This window comes from Charadrius vociferus, unplaced genomic scaffold (assembly GCF_000708025.1).
Source record: "Charadrius vociferus isolate BGI_N301 unplaced genomic scaffold, ASM70802v2 scaffold244, whole genome shotgun sequence".
Lineage (NCBI taxonomy): Eukaryota > Metazoa > Chordata > Aves > Charadriiformes > Charadriidae > Charadrius > Charadrius vociferus.
In genome coordinates, this window is record NW_009648822.1 from 1,098,636 (window position 1) to 1,119,595 (window position 20,960).

General features: G+C 39.2%; 1 protein-coding gene across 1 annotated transcript in view; it reads right to left on the reverse strand.

The window, feature by feature from the left end:
* The window catches only part of GPR98 (G protein-coupled receptor 98), a 272,395-nt gene that overhangs the window by 45,749 nt on the left and 205,686 nt on the right, over window positions 1–20,960 (reverse strand). The window contains exon 86 of the mRNA XM_009886852.1: window positions 11,615–11,772. Within this exon, the coding sequence (XP_009885154.1) occupies window positions 11,615–11,772 (158 nt within the window). The remainder of the gene's footprint in view (window positions 1–11,614; window positions 11,773–20,960) is intronic.

The window sequence follows — 20,960 nt, forward strand, 5'->3', positions numbered from 1 at the left end:
CTGTGGTACATTGCAATCAGATTTTTTGGGGTGGTAAAACTGTAGTTTTACTACAGTAGGGGAGTTCTTAGAGTACTAACACAAGACTTCGTCTAGTAATTTACATAGAAACTACACTGGTGAGAATTTGAAAGATAGGCTGTAATATTTTCATGACAGGTTTGGGTTAGATTACAAAATTTATGAAACAGGAAATGTATTAAAATACTGGGGGAAAAAAGAAAAATTACCTCAGTGGAAACATAAAAGGAGCTGTACTGGGTATGAACAAAAGTTTATCTAGCCTTTCCTCCAAGGGCCAAAACAGCTGGCCAGATGTGACACTTCTCCCCACAATTCTCCCATTCACAATTCAGGAGCTTCCTGAACCAGACACAGTTTCTTTCTAGTTACTAATCTTCAGGGCACTTCTGTTGCACAAACTCATCTTGAACTAATTGCGGTGAACTTTGATAATTCAGAGTATCCAGTGGCAAGGAACTCCACAGGAATGGCATGAGGTTCAGGTAATAAAATGTCAGATTGCTCAGCTGAAACAGCTGTCAGCCTTGTGTGTGTTGTTTGGTTTCCTTTTAGGAGAAGCAAGAACAGGAAGTAGAAGGAAACAAAAAACCCAGAACATTTCCAAACAGCTATGCTTTCACCTACAGTGGTTTTAAATCTGTAACAAAGTAAACCCATAGAGTTTTATATTTCTGAAATAAACCTCAAAAGAAGGACTATGGTGACTGTTTTTAAGTTTCACCCTCTCCTGTGCTATAAGACAACTGTACAGACCTACGCAGAGAAATAATCTGATGATGAGGCTCACCCATCTACAGCTTTTACTGAAGCAGGTTGGAGCAGCTTCCTGAGGTCCACAAAGAATTTACCACTTTCAGGTCTGTGAACCTCTGCATGACGTCTTCAGAAATGAGAACTGCAATGGTTGTCACATCTATTTGCCCAAAAAGAGTGGAAAAATGGGGAGAAAAACTAAATTTTACAAGGTGAGACTGCCTAAAATTTATTCATAGATGGTGCCTGAATAGGCTGTGCCAATTGAGTAGAGCTGGTTCAGACACTCACAGAATTCACAGAATTCACAGAATTGTTAGGGTTGGAAGGGACCTCTGGAGATCATCCAGTCCATCCCTCCTGCCAGAGCAGGGTCACCTACAGCAGTGGCACAGGACAGCGTCCAGGCGGGTTTTGAATGTCTCCAGAGTGGGAGACTCCACCACCTCTCTGGGCAGCCTGTGCCAGTGCTCCACTACCCTCAAAGTAAAGAAGTTCCTTCTCATGTTAAGATGGAACTTCCTATGTTCAAGTTTATGCCCATTACCCCTCGTCCTATCACTGGGCGCCACTGAAAAAAGACTGCTCCCATCCCCCTGGCATCCTCCCATTAAGTATTTGTATGTATTAATAAGATCCCCCCTCAATCTTCTTTTCTCTAGACTAAAGAGACCCAAGTCCCTCAGCCTTTCCTCATAAGAAAGGTGCTCCAGTCCCCTAATCATCTTTGTTGCCCTTTGCTGGACCCTCTCCAGCAGATCCCTGTCTTTCTTGAACTGGGGAGCCCAGAACTGGACACAGTACTCCAGATGCGGTCTCACCAGGGCAGAGTAGAGAATCACTGCAGAGAAAGAAAAAAAGAATAAGGGAGTAATGATGATTTTCCAGTGTCCAATGTACCCTGTGCGCTAACTCCCTCCATAGACAGGTACACCCATCTTGGAAAGCACGGGAAGGAGACACCTGCCAACCTCTGCCCCCACAATGAGAGCACTAAGAGACGTGATGCCTCTTGGTAGTCCATGGCTGGAGAAAGAACGAAGAAGAAAAAGGCGGAAGCCTTGCGGTGTTCCCCATTGCGGTCCACCGTCACACCTTTGGCACCGTTCACCTAATGGCAAGTTGAAGGTTGAGGTAGATTCATACAAGTAATTGTAATTTCACCTAACGATGGGACAGTTCACACAACTAATCTCTCTTATCCCTGTGCAGTGCCTATGGATTAGGAAAGAATAATTTGATGGTGCCTGCCACAACCTGTTTTACCAGGGAGGGAAGCAGCAATGGAAATCCTCATGCACAATTTCTGTCAACGGCTGCCCTTGGTGCATAGGGAAAGGTTCTTTAAAAATGTCCTTTTGCTATATATTTTATACTTTACAGTTATGAAGAACAACAGATGAGCACTTGGGCCAACAGAAAACCAACTGTATGAATGAAATCAACCACTCGATTGAATAAAGGCATCAAAACAGAAATAAATCATAAGCCCTATGAAACGATGACCAGCTCATTGTTATGGAGAAAATCTGTAGCATTACTAGGAAAAGTAACTGAAATGGACTAGAAAAACATAGCACTGCTTTTATGGATTGCCAGCACTGAACTCTCTTCAGAAAACAAGGATTAGTCCCTTCAGAACACCACATTCAGTCCAGCAGGTGGGTTTTGATGGTGTTTTTGCAATTGGTATTCAGAAAAAAGCGTAGCTTTTCAGTTTGAATTAGATTATATATTTCAGAATAGAATACATTACTTTCCTCCTCAAATAGACATGTAATTCAAAAGAAAATAAACTTCATATTCTGTAATTGCCAATTTTCTGTTTCTTCTGTCTGTAGAGTTAGAACTACTCCTTAGCTTTGTATATTCAGTCTGTTTCATTACAAAATTACTACCTGAAGGTTTTCTTCCTTCCTTCCATAACTGATACTATACATAAAATTCTCCAGACAATGAGTCTGGAGAGTGAAAAATGTTAAATCAAATAGAAATTATTAAAACTGGAAACTATTAAATAATATTAAAACTCTGAAGTGTAATGCTGAGTATGTCTTTGCAGGAAAAATTTAGATGATTTAACTATGGAAAATAAAGAATGCAGTATGCTTTCATAACATGCCCAAATATTTGTATTCTCACCGCTGTGTTGGCCCATATTATGTCTTTTTCTATTGCCTGAAGTGTTTGAATTTTTTTCTAAAAATAGGAAAGTCAATAAAAGAAGCAATTAAATAATACAACTTTAATGATCTTCTGTGTTTACCTATAAATATTTACTATATGTCTTCCCCTTAGGTTGTTAAACTGATAATGCAACTTTAATTGCTTTTAATTGTTCTTGGCTAGACATAAAGACCTACTTCAAAACCTGAAAGATCTTTACAAACATTTTTTCCTAGACAATTGGGGAGAATGTATTGCTTCACAGAATTTCACTGATTCATGGGAGACCTAAATTAGTAAAACATTTACAGATTGTTGCTTAAGAAGTCATGGGTTAAACTTAGCAACAGATCTACAAAAATGCCACAAAACCAATTTTTTTTTTTTTTTAAATACACTTGAATAACAGCGTTCCAAATCCTGCTGGCTCCATTTTCAACTGCTTTTGACAACTGCTGTAGAAAAGGAGTTTGGTAACAGGATTTTGTGGCCAAAGTAAAGAAGCTAACAGATTTCCTCATAGAGTTCAAAGGAGAAAGTACCACCACCACCACTACCAACATGCAATCCGTGACTCATGGCAAATGCTTTGATTTCAGATTAGGAATGTTAAAGAGCTGCAGAATTTAACAGTGACTGATATGCAGACCAGAAAGCTGGTAGGTAAATGTCCATGAAATACAACTGGACAAAATTGTTCATAGATAATTTGTAAAAATATGAAGCAGAAAATCTGTTAAAATACTATTTTTGATTCATTTATATTTTTTGATCTGCTGCTCCTTGTGGCAAGGAAGAGTTTGACATTAAAGAATAACTTCGAAAAGAGAAGCACACCTCCCATTCAGCGTGAAGACTACATCACTTCAGCAAAAACATAGAAGATTGGCCTCTCTAACCTTCCCACCAAAACTAAAAAAGTTTTTGGCAAACTTTCTCATACATCTTTAAGCCACTTTACGGTATAATCAAATGAAAGACCGGACATCTTATTATAGCTTATTCTACCACTGTTATGCAGGGAACATGGTAAATCCCAGAACAAGAACAAATCAAAAAAGAAAGAAAAAGTTGAACCTACTTATCAACATATAATAAAATTATTTAAAAGTATTATGCAAAATATTAAATAAGTGCTAATTTCACAACTGTACAGGCATAACTCATGAAAATTAACTTGCTTCTGCAGATTTCTTTAAAGGAAGAAAGGTAATTTGGGCATGTGAAGCACTTTGCAAATAATTTAAATTACATCAGTGCAGATGATGCATTTAAATCTTATCTTATCCAGATCTTCGTTCTTTATTTCAGCATGTAATCATACATTTCGTCTTAACTATATTTGTAAAACTGTCAGAGGCAAAGATTTGTTTTCCTCCTAATTACAAAAAAGGAAAGCCCCTGGAGCACTATGAAGACTAAAATATTATATCCATGTGTGACTGTGATGAATACTGTGAATAATGTACATAACTTTTAGTTCAGAGGCAGCCAACATCTGGTTCTTGACTTCTAGATGTATATCATCATCTCAAGATGAAAGCACTCCTTTAAGTCACTGTTCCTTCAATTCTCTTAGATACATGATATGTATCTTATAATTCAAGATAAAGATTTTAGCATATAGCTCACAGGATAAGGAAGACATGTAACTACAGGTTTAGATACACATTCTCACTTAGGATCAAAAGCCCTGTCCTCACTATCATCTCCTGAGCACAGAAGCATGGTTGGAATGTCCTGTACTTGCATTTCATATGTCTTATTTGTTTCTTGAGAAGTTTGCATGGTAGTAGATATAGGTGGACCATCCAACATGTTCTGTCATGATCAGGAATTGCATACCGCTAAGACAACAAATGTATCAGAGATACTTATATCAAGAAAGACACAGGGAGGTAGGTAAAATTTTACATCTAAATATCTAAGGCATTCTTCATGAAGTTCTATTTTGGCAACATAAAGTTTTAATCTTGACATTAATTCTGGCACATTTACAATGATGATATCTGAATCACATAACTTTTGCTGCAGCTTTAGGTGTAGGGCATTAAAATTATGCCACTACATATTTTTCAATCAATAGAGGTCATCTCTTCACAAAGGTATTATAAAAAAAAAAAAAAAAAAGCAGGTGATTTTTCAATTCAAATTTTTCTGTTAGATTTTCAAATCTTTTTTGTGAAATTATGAAAAGTTAGCAAACAGTTGCAAAATAAAAAGATGTATACTAGATTGCTGTCTTATTAATCCCCAATTTCTGTATTTGCACATTAGGGCTTTAAAGAAAAAACAATCATCTCATGTATGCCTATTTCAACCTCCTGTTATTTCAGCCAAATACAACCATCCTGCTTTATACCACCTGATTTCCTTCAAAAGCAGTCTTTCTTGTTGCAAACTCAAATATTAGTTCACCTAGAGGCTGTTTACCCAATGCACGCTTCTGACTTGGCTCCCGTCAAGGCTAACTTTTGAGAAGTTAGTTTCTATATATAGCAGAATAATCAGTCAACAGCAGATGTTTGCTGAAAGGCTGGCAAACTGCATCAGTTCAAACTGAAGGCTCTTTTCTAGCAAACTCCATGCATATCTTTGAAAGAGTACACAAGAGGTAGAGTTGTCGTTTGTTGTAAATCAGCTTCCACGCTATTTTCCAACACCCGCTTTTGAGGAGGAAGAGTTGCCTGCTCTACGACATAATTAATTCTTGACTCCCTCATTGCCCTTTCTTCCAGACTTCTACTGTTGAGGAAAATTTCCTGACCTAAGCAAGCTATAACCAATCACCGTAAAAAAACAACATGACTAGTCACAGAGCAATTCTGGAGCAGTAAAGAAGAGTGTGAGAGGGCATCCTCACGTATTTGGTGTTCCAGACAGGGCAATGAGAAGTGTGCACATTGCTCAAATTAAGAGCTGGCAAATTCCATTTATTTGTGTTTATTCTCCACTACAACCTTGTTTTTATCACACACTTTTACAGCGATATGCCAGGCATAAGGAAAGAGTATGATAAGCTTTCTGGGAAAATAGCCCAGAGAAGAGAAGGCTCCGGGGAGATCTTATTGTGGCCTTCCAGTCCCTAAAGGGGGCCTACAGGAGAGCTGGGGAGGGACTTTTTGCTAGGGCATGTAGTGACAGGACGAGGGGGAATGGCTTTAAACTGGAAGAGGGCAGGTTTAGATTAAACATTAGGAAGAAGTTTTTCCCTGTGAGGGTGGTGAGGCACTGTCCGAGGTTGCCCAGAGAGGTTGTTGAGGCCCCATCCCTGGAGGTGTTCAAGGCCAGGCTGGACGTCGCCTTGGGCAACCTGGGCTGGTGGGAGGAGTCCCTGCCCAGGGCAGGGGGGTGGAACGAGGTGATCTTCAGTTCCCTTCCAACCTAAACCATTCTATGATGATTCTATGAATATCACAGACCACTGCCAAAGGAATTGACAACAGTTATGAAAAGCAGAATTTTGCTGGGCTAAATGTCCCTGGGCCATGTTTTCTTGAAAGCCTATGAACTACCAAAGTAGGGTATGGGATATTTGACTGTACTTAAGAGTACCCAGGATAAATCCAGAGGACTAGGAATAATGCATGGCAGAAAAGGAGGCACAACTAAAAAATGTAGACAGCTGTAAAAACCCCCAATTATATCCTATAGTTTTCCAGAAACTGTTTAACCATGTACAAACAGATCCTCTTTGGAGTTACCAAGGGGCAAAATTTTTCTCTGAGATCCGTATGGTGAAACTCAGCACTGTTATCCTGCTCTTACGAACAAAATCACATGGGAGTCCCCTTTAGTGATGGCAACAACAAACTCTGCTCTTACAGACATAACAAGATTTTAAAACACAGTAATGCTACTGAAGTTCAGCAAGATATTTTACTACAGCAGACAGAATTTATTCTACTACCTGTAGAAGACTAATCTACACCATGATGGAGTGACTGTTTTGGTAGATAAGGGAAGAGCAACTCGTGTCATCTATCTTGGCTTCTCTAAGGCCTTTGAAACGGTCCCACACAACAACCTTGTCTCTTAATTGGAGAGACATGGGTTTGATAGATGGATTACTTGATGGGTAAGGAATTGGCTAGATGGCCACATCCAAAGAATTGCAGTCAACAGCTCAATGTCCAAATGCAGATCTGTGACAAGTGGTGTCTTTCAGAGGGCTGTAGTGGGACCAGTACTGTTCAATATCTTTATTAATGATATAGACAGTAGGACCCTGAGCAAGTTTGTGGATGACACCAAACTGAGTGGTGTGGTTGATACGCTTGAGGGAGGGGATGCCATCCAGAGAGACCTTGGCAGCTGGGAGAAGCAGACCCATGTCAACCTCATGAAGTTCAACAAGGCCAAGTGAAAGGTCTTGCACGTGGAATAGGGCAATCACCAATAACAGTACAGACTGGGGAGATGAAGAATTGCGAGCAGCCCTGCAGAGAAGGACATGGGGATACTGGTGGGTGAAAAACTGTATATGAGCTGGCAAGGTGCACTTATATCCCAGACAGCCAATTGTATTCTGGGCTGCATCAAAAGAAGTGTGGCCAGTAGGGCATGGGAGGTGATTCTGCCCCTCTACTCTGCTCTCACGAGACACCTCCTGGAGTACTGCATCCAGCTCTAGGGTCCCCAGTGCAAAGAAGACATGGACCTATTGGAGCAGGTCCAGGGGAGGGCCACAAAAATGATCAGAGGGAAGAAGCATCTCTGCTATAGGGACAGGCTGAGAGAGCTGGGCTTGTTCAGCCTGGAGAAGAGAAGGCTCTGGGGACACCTTAGTGTGGCCTTTCAATATTTAAAGAAGTTGTATAAGAAATATGGAGAAACACGTTTACTAGGGCCTGTAGTGACAGGATAAGGGGCAACGGTTTTAAACTGAATGGGGGTAGGTTTAGAACAGATATAAGGAAGATACGTTTTACGATGAAGGTGGTGAGGCACTGGAACATGTTGCCCAGAGAAGTTGTGAATGTCCTGTCTTTGGAAGTGTTCAAGGTCAGGTTGGATGGGGCTTTAAGCAATGTGATCTAGTGGAAGATGTCCCTGCCCATGGCAGGGGGGTTGGAACTAGATGATCTTTAAAGACCCCTTCCAACATAAAACATTTTATGATTCTGTGATTCCGGGTAGTTCAAGATGAACGTTCTTTGCAAGGCAAGCTTCAGAGTATTCCAAGAAAAGGAGAAAAGAGAGTTTAAAAAAAAAAAAAAGACTCAATATTTAGCTTAGCCACTTGCACATTCAATTTATTTGGGGAAAAAAACCCAAAGTATATGCTACCAATGAGGATAAACTTTACTGTTTCTATTGCTATTAAATTTCTATTGAAGTTATTAGTAATATTCCTCAAGTAGAGATCACAAATATGGAACTTCAGAATAACCAGCCACAGTTTAAGTGGCTTTTCCTACAATCTATGAAATTACCTGAAGTATGTACACTCAGAATCGAGGTAACAATTTTTATTTCTTTCAAATCTGCATATCCAACCCCTTATTCTGTTTTATGGTAATATGATGCAAGACAGTGACGTTGCTATTTTATTTTTATTGACAACATTCAGTAGTGTCTTACATGAATTATTACAGAATCCACACGGGGTCATCTGTATCATGCTGCAATTTTAACTATCTTCTAACTGAACGACCCTCAGAAGGGGAATAAATACTACTAGTTCAAATTTTCACATGCAAATAGGTGTTTTCATGAATATCTATGTATAAATGATAATTGCATGTCTATATAGGCTACCTTTTTATTCTGCAATACTCTTTGCTGTCTGGAATTTAAATGATCAGGTGTCCACAATTACTAGTAAAAGTAAAAGCACATTTAAAATTATTTTTGTCCATGTTTACAGGTCTCTACAGTCAATATGTCAGAATTGTTTACAGTGTCATTCACTCAGAATTTTATTCTCTTTCTAGAGAAGATAACTAATGGAGAGCAGACAGTTTTCCAAAGCAGTGAATTTTTTGTTTTCTTTTCCTTTTTTTCCATTACTTATCCCAGTGTTCAAAGCATGGAAATTTGGGTACTGAACCTGAGGCTGGAGGCTGGGAAAGGTTTTGTTGCTGTAGGAATTCATTGTTATGGGTGACCGAACATGGAGGAAATCAACGTGGGGATGAAAGCTGGAGACAAGATAGAATACGACTCTACACAGAGACAACTGTTGCTTGGTAGCTCCACCTTTCCTCTGGTTTTGGATGAAACAGAGAGAAACCCTGGTATATTCATTGCCATAACAAAACAGCAAAATACTGCGTGCCTGTGCAACTTAAAGAGACGTCATTGCCAGAAGACCTCCCGACCCCACAGGATCTTGTTAGTTGCACGGAAGCCTGAATGTGGCATGGGGTGATCCAAGACCCCCTCTCTGTTGCAGAAGGAAGAAATCATGATGCAGTTGATTGATTGCCGGCAACTTTGCCGTTGTGAAAAATGGTGTTTCCCACAGCATCCTCTGTGGTGGTTGCAATAACAGCACTGAAGCAGGAGGTGGTCCCACTGGGTTTGTAAGAACACGGAGGCAGTGGAATGATCTCCACAGAGTGGGTCGCGTGGTAAGATTCAAAAGTTAAAAGTGGTAATAAGTCTTACTGCTGCAAACTGCCTTTGAATATGCCTTTGAAAGCACAATATACCCCTAAAATACCAAAAATAATGTAAATACACTACCACCATCTCAAATTTCAGGAGAGAAAGAATCGGTTGTAAAGTCAGAGGCCTTTTGTTGACAGTACTATGTTATGTAGCTATAGGCAATGTTACAAACTAGAGAAATCACTGGCCTTTCTTTCTGGAAGCTTACACTATAAACACAGCCACACAGAGAGCCCTTACACCACCACAGGCACCGTAAACCTCAGCAGGTAGCTCTTTTTCTTCTCTAAAACAGCTTCTCTCCAACTTGCTCTCACCCACGCCGCACTTACTATGAAGGTGCACAAGTAGTAAAAGTTTTAAAAAAAACCCACTATTATTGACATTTTATTTAACACTTCTCTTCCTGATTTTTTTTTTTTTCCTTTTCTCCTGACACCTCAGCATCCTCTGTACCATTTACTGGACTCTATTGGAGAAAAAAAACACCCTGAATGCTATGTTAAATCAAAAAAAGGGTTTTTTCCACCTTATTATTTCACAGCTATACGCCATGTAGGTATAACTCCTATTAGCACTTTCTGCCATTTTGCATGCAAATTTTATTTACGGTATTGTTTCAGTATTCAGGTTTGAGGATTATTTTTTTTTTTTTGGTATAACAGCTCTGAGACAAGCCTTAACCCTCAACATATGAATATGGAATCTCCATCCTTACAGATCCTAAAAACAAGGCATTTATAAATAAATAAACTATATATGATTCAAGACCAAATAAGGAGCCACCTTTGTGATTGCTCCAGGCAGTCCCTTTTATATCAGAAAGAAATGAAAGAGTAAAGTGCAAGTAAGGTCTTGAGTATGATACTTATAAGCTATGTTTATCAGACCTTATCCAAATTCATATAGGTCTTAGTCAAGCTGACATTTTGTCACTAAAAACAAAATTAATATTTGAAGAAATGTCCGGATAATAAATATTTTTTTTTCTTACTTTCTCATCAAAGGAATATATTTCTATAAGCCCCACAGCCCTTCATTTCATAATACAACTACCACTGGAAATTTGAAGATTTGAACAAGACAGCTACTTTTTATAAATCTGAATAGTTACAAGCACTGGACCACTCAATGGAATTTTTTAATAATCCGCTGTCCCTTTTAAGTTCCTATGATATTTTTCTAAAGAATTGGGAAAAATGATTCAAGAATCTTTCCCAAGTTTATAGAATTTAAGTGGCTTCATGCCGTCAGGGTGAAAATAGATACACTTATTAAAAATCTATATATTTGCAGTTCTTCAAAACAACTCAATTTTTTTTTTTTCCAAAACCGCCATGAAGACAAAAGAATTATTCTAAGTTTCCCACAGAGTGTCCTATTATTATGGTCTAAACTGGTGCAACTTTATTTTGGGAACATAATTGTATTTGAAATTGTTCTAAGAGAGGAGGCCGACCGATGCTTCCTGTTTTGCACGAGAGACAGATCTTTTCTTTTGAGCACGCTTCAGCTGCGAGTAGCACTAAGGAAGTTCAAAACAGAGGCATTAACTCCAAATACTCCAACGCGCAGCTCGCGCGTGGCTGCGCATCCTGCGAGACACAAGGGCCAGGAGCTGTGCCCGTCACCCGGGGAGCAGCAGAAGACCACAGGGTGGGTTCCTACGTGGTGGCCGCCCCTGAGCACCCCCAGACCTCCCCAGGACAGGGCTGTTTGGTGCCCCCAGCCAAACGCAGGCACGGCAACACAGTGCTCCAGGCAGGGCGGCGCTGCGCTTTATCACTATTCTCTTTACTAGACAACACCAGTGATGCTAATTTCTTGTTTGGGGTTTTACACATTTTTATACTCCTAAAACAGCCGAGCATCTGCATAACTTTCATCATTAAAGTACTTTCACTGACTTCAAAGAGACCGGGATGCTTAATCTTAAACAAGTGCGTAGGTATCTATTGAACTGTGGTTTCTACTGGGGTTTTCTAAACTGGCGAGAACAGTGAGTACCATTCTGAAAGTACAACTTGTTTGCGTAGGGGTAGAAAATGTGTCATACCTGCAGCATTTGTTCTTCCTCTGAAAATATCGTCGTACGCTTTCCATTGTGGGGTCACCTGGTAGGCATGGATGAACACCACAAAAACCACTACCAAGCACATTAATGGCACCAGAGCAGCGGTGAAGAGAGCAGCGTAGGCATTTGGAATAAAGCACCTGATGGAAAAAATGGGAAAAAATGCTGTTTATAAACACAACAGACACCTCGAACAGTCATGAGTAAATTTCAAAAAACAAATGTTTTTGGAAAGGATATGCTTTAAAACCCACAAATTCTTTAGCTCTATTCCCAGAGTAACCTTGATAGGATGCACAGAGCTCTGTTGGTTCTTATCTCCTCATCATATCTGAAGGAATATAACATTTGCACCTTAAAAGTATGTGTGTTATCTTTTAGCCTAACCAATTTTGGAGAAATTTAAATTGTTGCAATGGAATAAACTATATTTCAAGAAACTCCATGCATGCTATATTCATTTAATGTGATCACTCTTAGTCACCAAAGTCTAAAAGGGCATTATGCAATTTTCTATACTTAGGTCCTGAAACCACAAATTAAATTTTGAGAAATATATTTTTTAAATAAATGAACTAGTCTTAAAGGCAAGATAACTATTGCTCCTCAAGTTGTTGGAAATTATATGTCATTTGCACACTGAAGCCAAATGCTCACTCCCTCCTATTTTTTTAAAAAAAATTGTCCTGCCTCTCCTCACCCTTTCCATTTATTAAAGTTATAATTATTTATAAAGATGTGACAGGAACATGGGTTATTCCTGAGAAAGAGTCAAATTACACATACAAAATGATGACTTGAAGGATACAGAGATGATAGCTGAAGAGAGCTCGCGGCAGTACGGGAGATCAGGGTTTTCTGTGAACTCCCTGGAGGTCAGTATGTGCTTTACTGCCACTGACCTATCCTAGAGATGACGCACAACGGAGCAGCCCGAGGGACCGCTTGGGAGTCAGTATGTCTAGAGAGTATGTGGTCACTGCTAACCCTATTAAGAGGGTGTAACTTACCCAGCCCTTATGTTTGTCAGGTCAGCTCTGCTCAATAAGCTCAGAGTCAATGCTGGCATAACACACATCTGACAAGACCCCGGGTATATGTTTCCCTGATATACCTTTTGGGTTCGCTTAGGTGGACATGTGTAGTCTGTCCGGCAAGTCCTGCAAGCCTCTGCGATTGCATTCTGTGTCAGCTCTTCCAGAGCATCAGGCACTCTGAGTGAATCCCAAAATCATTTCCAGCAGAATCTAGATGCCTTCTACAACCCTCTTCAGGAGCTACATGCTCAGTCAGACACCAAGCCGAGATACCACCTGATAACACCACTGAACAAGTAAGCAACAAGGAAGGTAGGAACTCCCTATCGCAATTGAAGGTGTTTGTTTCACAGAATCTCAGAATGGTTGAGGTTGGAAGGGACCTCTGCAGGTCATCTTGCCCAACCCCCCTGCTCAAGCATGGACACATACAGCCGATTGCTGACAGTGTGTCTAGATGTTTTTTTAATATCTCCAAGGATGGAGACTCCATGACCTCTCTGGGCAACCTGTGCCAATGCTCGGTCAACCTCACAGTGAAAAGGTGTTCCCTGATGTTCAGAGAGAACCTCCTGTGTTTCAATGTGTGCCCATGGCCTCTTGTCCTGTCACTGGGCACCACTAAAAAGATCCTGGCTCCATCTTCTTTGCACCCTCCCTTCAGGCATTTATATACATTAAAATGATCCCCGGAGCCTTCTCTCCTCCAGGCTGAACAGTTCCAACTCTCTCAGCCTTTCCTCATTGGAGAGATGCTCCAGTGCCTTAACTCATCTTGGTGGCCCTTTTTTGGACTCTATGCAGTCTGTCCATGTCGCTTTTGTGTTGAGAAGCCCAGCACTGTACCCAGTGCTCCAGATGTGGCCTCACCAGTGCTGAGTAGAAGGGAAGGATCACCTCTCTTGACCTGCTGTCAACATGGTTGTTTTCTGGACATCGCGTCTGATCCATTTCATCCTTCTAATTTCTAATATTTCTTATATATGAAATTTATTTTTGTTCCCCAAGGGAATTCTTGAGTGGGTCCAATTACTGTTAAGACATGAAGGCCCATTACCATAACCTGTGCTGCTTTTAATGACTATAGCGAAGCCAAGAATCTTAGCACAAGAATAGTCTTCTATAAAATCGTATTTATGTTCTGAAAGCTGGTTTTTGTTTTTGTTTTTTTTTTAATTTTATACATTTTTGTATTTCAGAGATCACGTATACTCTTAAAAACCGACTTGAACATCTTGAAAGTTTTCTGTGAACAGTCTTTTATATTCAGTTAATGAAAGCCGCATGAAAATGAGAACCTACAGAGATGAATCAATTTTACTAATACCTCCAGGTGCTTGCTCTAAAAAAGACACTGAAAAGCTATGTAGACAAGAAATACACAAAACCACATCAACCTACACAGCTTACTTAGGATTTTTTTCTTGAACGCAATGGGGAGCAATTCAACGACCACCACTACTTCCTGTAAGTTTTAATCACAGATAGAAGTGTAATAATATATGTTGAAAGATATCTTTCAAGCTGGAAATCATGTGAGATATCATTATAGGAACCAACTGAAAACATGTATTATATTTGATACTAGGGGCACACGTTTATAATTCCATTACCATGACACATTTGTCACATGGAACTACTTTGTGTCTCATATTCCTAGCATTGGATGGGAATAGAAGAAAAAAGTCCTAACACACCAACGAAGCTCGTGTTCCAGAACACTACTACTCTATAGAAAAAGGCTGATGTGGAAACTGGAATGAACTACATAATTACAAACCTCACTTGTTTAAAAAACAGCATTATCTCCTGTAGTATAGCCTTCAAGCAAGTTGCCTTTTTTTTTTAAACAGGCACTAGACTTCGTAAAGTGAGTCTTTAATCCATGAAAGACAGAGACATTGTGCATAATGAAGTTATTTTTGTATTTCTTTGTTGGGTGAGTAAGTATAAGATTTTTGGTTTGTTTGTTTTGAATCTGAGTAAAAGCAAAAAAAGAATAAAATACAGCTACCCGTTGAAATATATGCCTTGTGCAGTAGGGACAAGAAAAATCAAACACTGGTAACTTCTTCAGAGACTGTCATTTTATTACAAAGCTTCTGTGACTTCCTGTTAACACTTTCTATTACCAAATTGTACTTCCTTTCCCCCCCCTTTCTGTACCTTTTCTCACAAACAGCATTTTACTTCCATCTCAAATGTTTCTAACTCAGAATTTTTTTTCCAGCTTACGAGAACATTAAACATGTTATCCAAAGCACTCTGCAGGTCTGTTTCTGTTATAATTCTATGAAAAAGGTTAGAAATAATTTTAGAAATAATTGTCTTTAGTATGTGTCTTCTCCAAGATATAATTCCACACCAGTATGAAGTGTTTTGTTACTAATTTTAGAACTGAAAAAAAACCAACCCAGAAACTACATACTATTTTTTCTTTCAATACCAAGCAATAAGATTGTATTTTTTACCAGGATTAGAATGATGAGAGACAGCTTTAATAGGTAAGATTTTTTTTCTCTCTTGAGAACTACTGAAGATTTGATCTAAATTGGTACTTTTAAAGACAACAAACACAGGGATATTAGGACATACAAATTAACAGAGAATATCATCTTCCCTTTGGAAAAGATGTAAACTCAGAAAATCATATACATTTAAATCAATTCATTGATTAACATGACCTCACTAATTGCCCAGCCAGAATCAGGGCTTTACCTCGGTTTTGCTTTTTCCCCGACTTCTAATCTATAAAAAAAGGATTACTAGGTTTGCTTTCTTCTCAAGGGGGTGAAGCATGTTTATCTGACTCTTTAGGTGTCTTTGTGAAGTCTTCTGTGAACTCTTAAACCATAACATTGCCTAAAATCTGGAGAAGAATTCAAGCTATGTAAGATATGGAAGGGTGTCTTTTATTTTTCCTAACAGTTTTAAAGGAAAAACAGAAAACAACTGACAAGATGTATACTGGAACTATTTTTTAGCACAATTACATAATTAATAACAAAAAAGGAAAAAAAAAACCAACCAAAACAAACAAACAAACAAAGAAACAAAAGCCAACCAAGCAGCATTGTCAAGGAAAAAAGGACTATTTAAAACACTAAGGAAGGTATTCAATGAATGGACTGACATATTTTGTTCTAATGTGTTATAGACAGTTTCATTCCTTTATTGCCATGCCTTGAATTCTAAGGACAATCACCTTCAAATGCATCTGGATACTATGGGAAGTTAAGTTTGACAAAAAAATGGAAGACTTTTGGTCTAACAAAAAAATATCTGGTCTTCTCTTTTAGTTTTGCCAGCAGGGAGCTAACCTTTTGACTTTTACTTGTCACATGAGTTTCTCTCGGGAGCTAGGTCTAGGTTACTATTATTATGGTTGTTGTTGCTACTTTTTTATTTATTCTTTATTTTAATTTTCATCATTGTTATTTAATCGTGGGCACAAAGCTCGACAACTCTTGAGCTTCTCACTTGCTTCAGGCACAGCTGGCTGGCGGGCAGCCTGGCACACAGAGCAGGGAACTGTGGCACCATGTGAATTTGCTCATAGTGCACATGTTACATCAGGAAAGTAAAAGGCAAAGGTCAGGCACATGGATTTGCGCTTCTGTTTGTATTTCATCACCTCCACGTAAAGAAAGAAATTGGCGTACCTAAAATAACCTAACGAAAGGCAAAGCTTGAAGCATTTATTCATGCTCACTCAGCAAATTCTTCACAAAGCAGATGAGACAATGCTAAAAAATGAAAATATGCAAGTTACGTTATGATGTACATACAAATCTAGATGTTCACACACTCTGGACTTTCTTAAAAAGCAATTTGCTGCGTTCCAGATTTTGGTTTTGTTGTGGAGGAAGGCTACATTACCCTTGAGTTGGCACTTCGTATTTCTTCTACAACATGCTCAACAATTCTCTATGAAGTGCAGAGCAAGCCAGACAATGGAAACATTTTTTCGCAAATAATTACTTGCTAAAAAAGTTGTTAATCTGACAAATTATCTGCAGCAAATTGTGCATGACCTGTATCTAAGCAACATACCGAAACCTAAAATATCTTTCTTTTATGAGCTTATCCTAGATGATGGATATTTATATTATCTTATCCTATTTATTATCTGTGTCTGATGTTTTGGGCAGCTTAACAGTTCAATAACCACCCCCCTTTTGAAAACCCTACAGGTTTTTAATAGGGAGAACCTATGGACTTTAAGTTTTGACATAGTTTGTAAGTATAACTCTCTGAGAAGATCTGATCTCTTGCATTGCATCTCAGAGTCACCAGTACGCTCAGTTCTTGGCTATATGTCCGTTTGCAATTTCAGCTGATGAACTGCTCCCATGTGTGCCTACATCTACCGTAATAATTCTTACTGGAGTTTATGCTGCTCCCTCCGGCCCCTTCTACCAACTTTCTTCTTGTTTTGGAACACTGCTGTTCTCTATATCAAATACCGCTGGAGCTTTTGGCAGTGAGGTACAAACCCAAAGCAGTTTAGTGTCCAGGTAATGCTGCAGTATTTTATTTCCCTTAGCACCAAGCTAGAGGCGCTGGTCCACGGACCCTGCACACACTATTTGGCATTGCTGATGTTTTATGCACGTGGCTGTCTACCTCCATGGTGGAATCAATGCAGTGAACCGCTGCAGAGCGGCTCACGAGGCACTGAACTTTAAAGCGGAGCATTTTAAAGCAAAACAAAAATCATGCTCATTTCCTTTAAAACAGCATGCAGGAAAATTCTGGTTTTAGCAACTGTTTGAGACCGAATTGGTGGTGGCCATACCCTCAGAGCAGATCACCGCGTCGGCTTCTGCAGTGTCAAAGCCTCCTGAACCTGATGAATTCTCAGCATCAACAGACTATACAGTTCCACTCTTTTCTTGATTTATATTCTAACTGTAGTTGTTTTCCACAAATATGTTAGACAACAAGATTAATGTTTGTGCTGTGTGTTGTTTTCTGCTCCCCTGACAGGGAAAGAAACATGTGGACAATTTTGTTGTATGTGTTGGTTTGGGTTTTTTTATTATTTTTTTTTTTTTTTTTTTTTTTAAATGCTTAATTTTCTATGAACTGACAGGGAGAAAACCAGTTGCAAAGTGTCCGCTAAGCTTAAAATGGGTAACATTTGAGATGACAGTCACTAGTTCCTGAGGAAATTCAAGCCACATTCACAACAGAGAAATTTCCGTTTCTAGAGTACATAACATTCTAGATATTTCTACAAGATTATACAAAAATTCGCAGTGCCAAAGGGGCACAGGTTTAGACCCATAGTCTTTACTCCAGTTCATGCAGTCTTCTAGATACACTAACAACAGACCGCACAACACCCCAAAAGCACAGACTTAACACTTTTTAAAACTCAGAGGAAGACTGAATTGAAGAGAGCGGTCCAATTTGATGTGCGTTATGGCTACCTTGGGCAATGGAGGGTGGTGTAGCATTTATTCGGAGGCTTTCTGAGCTTTACTGCACAGATAGGAAATTTGTAACCCAGACAAAAAACAATGTCATGTATAACAGATGCCACCTTGCTACCTAACATTGAGGCAAGTGTTGGCCTGTGAAGGCATCGTGGGTACAGCTACGGGATGGTTTAACACCAGTGAGAATCTGAAAATATTTTGGAAGTACCATCAGAAATGACTTGTTGCCCCTGGAAACCTTTTACTAAAGGAAATTATACTGTGGCAGAGAACTAGAAACGTTTTTTCTCTCCATAAAAAATCTTTTCTCTGTACCACACCCTACGTCATTACCACCTGATGCCTGCCTAGCCTGATAAAAAACATGCAACATCTCCAAGAAACCCGTTTCAGCGCTTCACGGGGCTTACCTCTAGGGACCATTTCCTAGTGTTAAACTTAACTCTTTCTTGGGTGGTTTATGCACATTATATCTTGGCATAATTAACATGGATGGGGGAAACAGATTTTTCCCTTGTTTGCTGCAACATTTCTCTATCTACTTGTAAATTGCTACAATTTTCCCCTCCAGTCTTCTTTTAATTGAACAGTCCACGACTTTTCAGTCTGTCTGAGCGTATTTTGTATTTAAGACCTTTGCCAGTCTCATTGGTTACACCACTTTGCTAATGTATTTCTTAAAGTACGGGGTCCAGTGCCTTTGAGAGCATTTCATCTCAGTACGTGACTACAGTAGAAAGACTTTATGTGTCCTTAAGACTAAGTTGCTTTATATATAGGCCAATACCATGCCTGCCTTCTGTGCCATAGCACAAAGTTGTTGACTCATGCTCAGTTTATCATCCACAATACACACGAGATCTTTGCCTGAAGAACTGGTAAACAGCCAGTTATTCCCCATCCTATTTTTGCATAGCTAATTGTTCTTGGCAAGATACAATTCTTTCCACATGTCCCCACAGAATACCATGCTACTTTTTCAGAACAGACCTCAGATGTCAATAACATTATGAATTATAACCAACATTCAATGTATTTTTTTCCCAGCTTTGTGCTGTGGTAAATTTGAATGGAAACTCCTTTATCCCAGACTTGTATTATATGAGGTTAATGTAATATTTTCCAGTCTATTAGTAACCAAGGAAGATGTTGAACAGTATTCGAAGGACATTTTAAAGCCATGAGTCTTTGAGAAGTTTCATTCAAGAATTAGGAAAAAATTACCTAATTAGTTAGTCTGACAGCTTTTCCAATGTCTTGGAATATATAGGGAAATTTGAGATGACTAGATATGTACTAATATTGCTCCAAAGGTCTGAAAGGGCAACAACATGATCTAATTGACATATCAGTCTTTTGAACGGATCCAACCAACCAAATATGAGACATGATAAAACATTCAGCTCATGAAAAATTAAAAAGCCAAAATCATGCTGCTTTTCTGGACAATAGACTACATCAGATAAACGATTTCATTCTTTCATGAGGTTACAGGTTTGGCTTATAAATGCACCTGGAAACTTTTTGAGACTTTTGAACTATGTAGTAGGATGCAACACAAGGAAAGCAAATTTGTAAATCCCACTGGACACCTACCACCCTCACTGGTTAGTGCTTAATTCTGCAGAAAAGTATCTGGAAAATACTGTGGATGACATTAAGCAGAACATGAGCGGCAACCTCATGCTGCTGCTGCAGAGGTGGATGTCATACTTGGACGTATGAACAGCTGTATATGGTGTGACACATATGAAGTAACCGTTCTGCTCCAGTCAGCATGACAAAAAACTGAGTGGCAAGCTGTGTCTGGTTTTAGCACATTTCAAAAACATGAGTTGCATGAAGAAAGCTCACAGGAGAGCAATGAAGACTACCGGAGGTCTTATAAATATGTTCCACTCAGAAAGACTGAAACAAATCATTTTGATTTGCTTGGTTGGTTTGTTTTGTTTTTTTTTTTTCTTTCTAAAGAGAAGGGACATGTATTGGCAAACTACAGTAGGCAAAGGAACTGGCAATCTAAGAATAGGCAAAAACCAAAAGAATAAAACTTTCTCCATGTTGTAATACTTTGTGCTGGAAAACACAAGCTGAGAGGCTTAAACTATGCCCAGATTGGCTGATGGCTATCAGTAGTCCCAGAAGGGATCAGCTGCACTGGGCTAGGTCCCTTAAAGAGGACCCGGGCACAAACTCACAAGGTACTTTCAACCCCAGAAATTAATGCCTGAGAAAAGAAAGATAAAAATACCTAAAGCACATGCCTTGCAATGAGAGATGTTAGGCAGCTCTAATTTCTGTGTTTGAACCATTCTTTTGAATGAAGCCCCCGAGGTTCAGTTCTAACGCAGATAAAGCTTTCTCGTCTGGTGAACACTTGTTAAACATTTCCTAGGCAATCCACAGAGTCAAGCCCAAAACAGGAAATGGAGAAGATCAGCTGAGCTTTCTTTTTTCCACTGTGGATAATGTCTTAATTCTACTCCTTTTCTTGCCTTGCCTGTCCTTTCCTTTCTTCTTTGCTTTCTCCCCTTTCCTTCCCTTCTCTTCATTATCAATAACTGCAAACTATGCACATGCACAGGATAACTGCACACATCCAGAGAATCTTCCTAGCATGAATTTTATTTACATCCTATTAGGTATTTGACTAGGATGTTGCCCGCCAATGCCTCTGATGATAAGCAAGCTCATTTATATCCATAATCAGCTAAAATATTGCACTATCCAAACTGCATGATAGGAAAAGCAATCCTTCAGATGCACAAGAGTGAAAACCACATGTATAGCTCCAGTACGTGCTTTATCCCATACCCCAAATAATGTTTTCCAAAAACTTTACTTTCA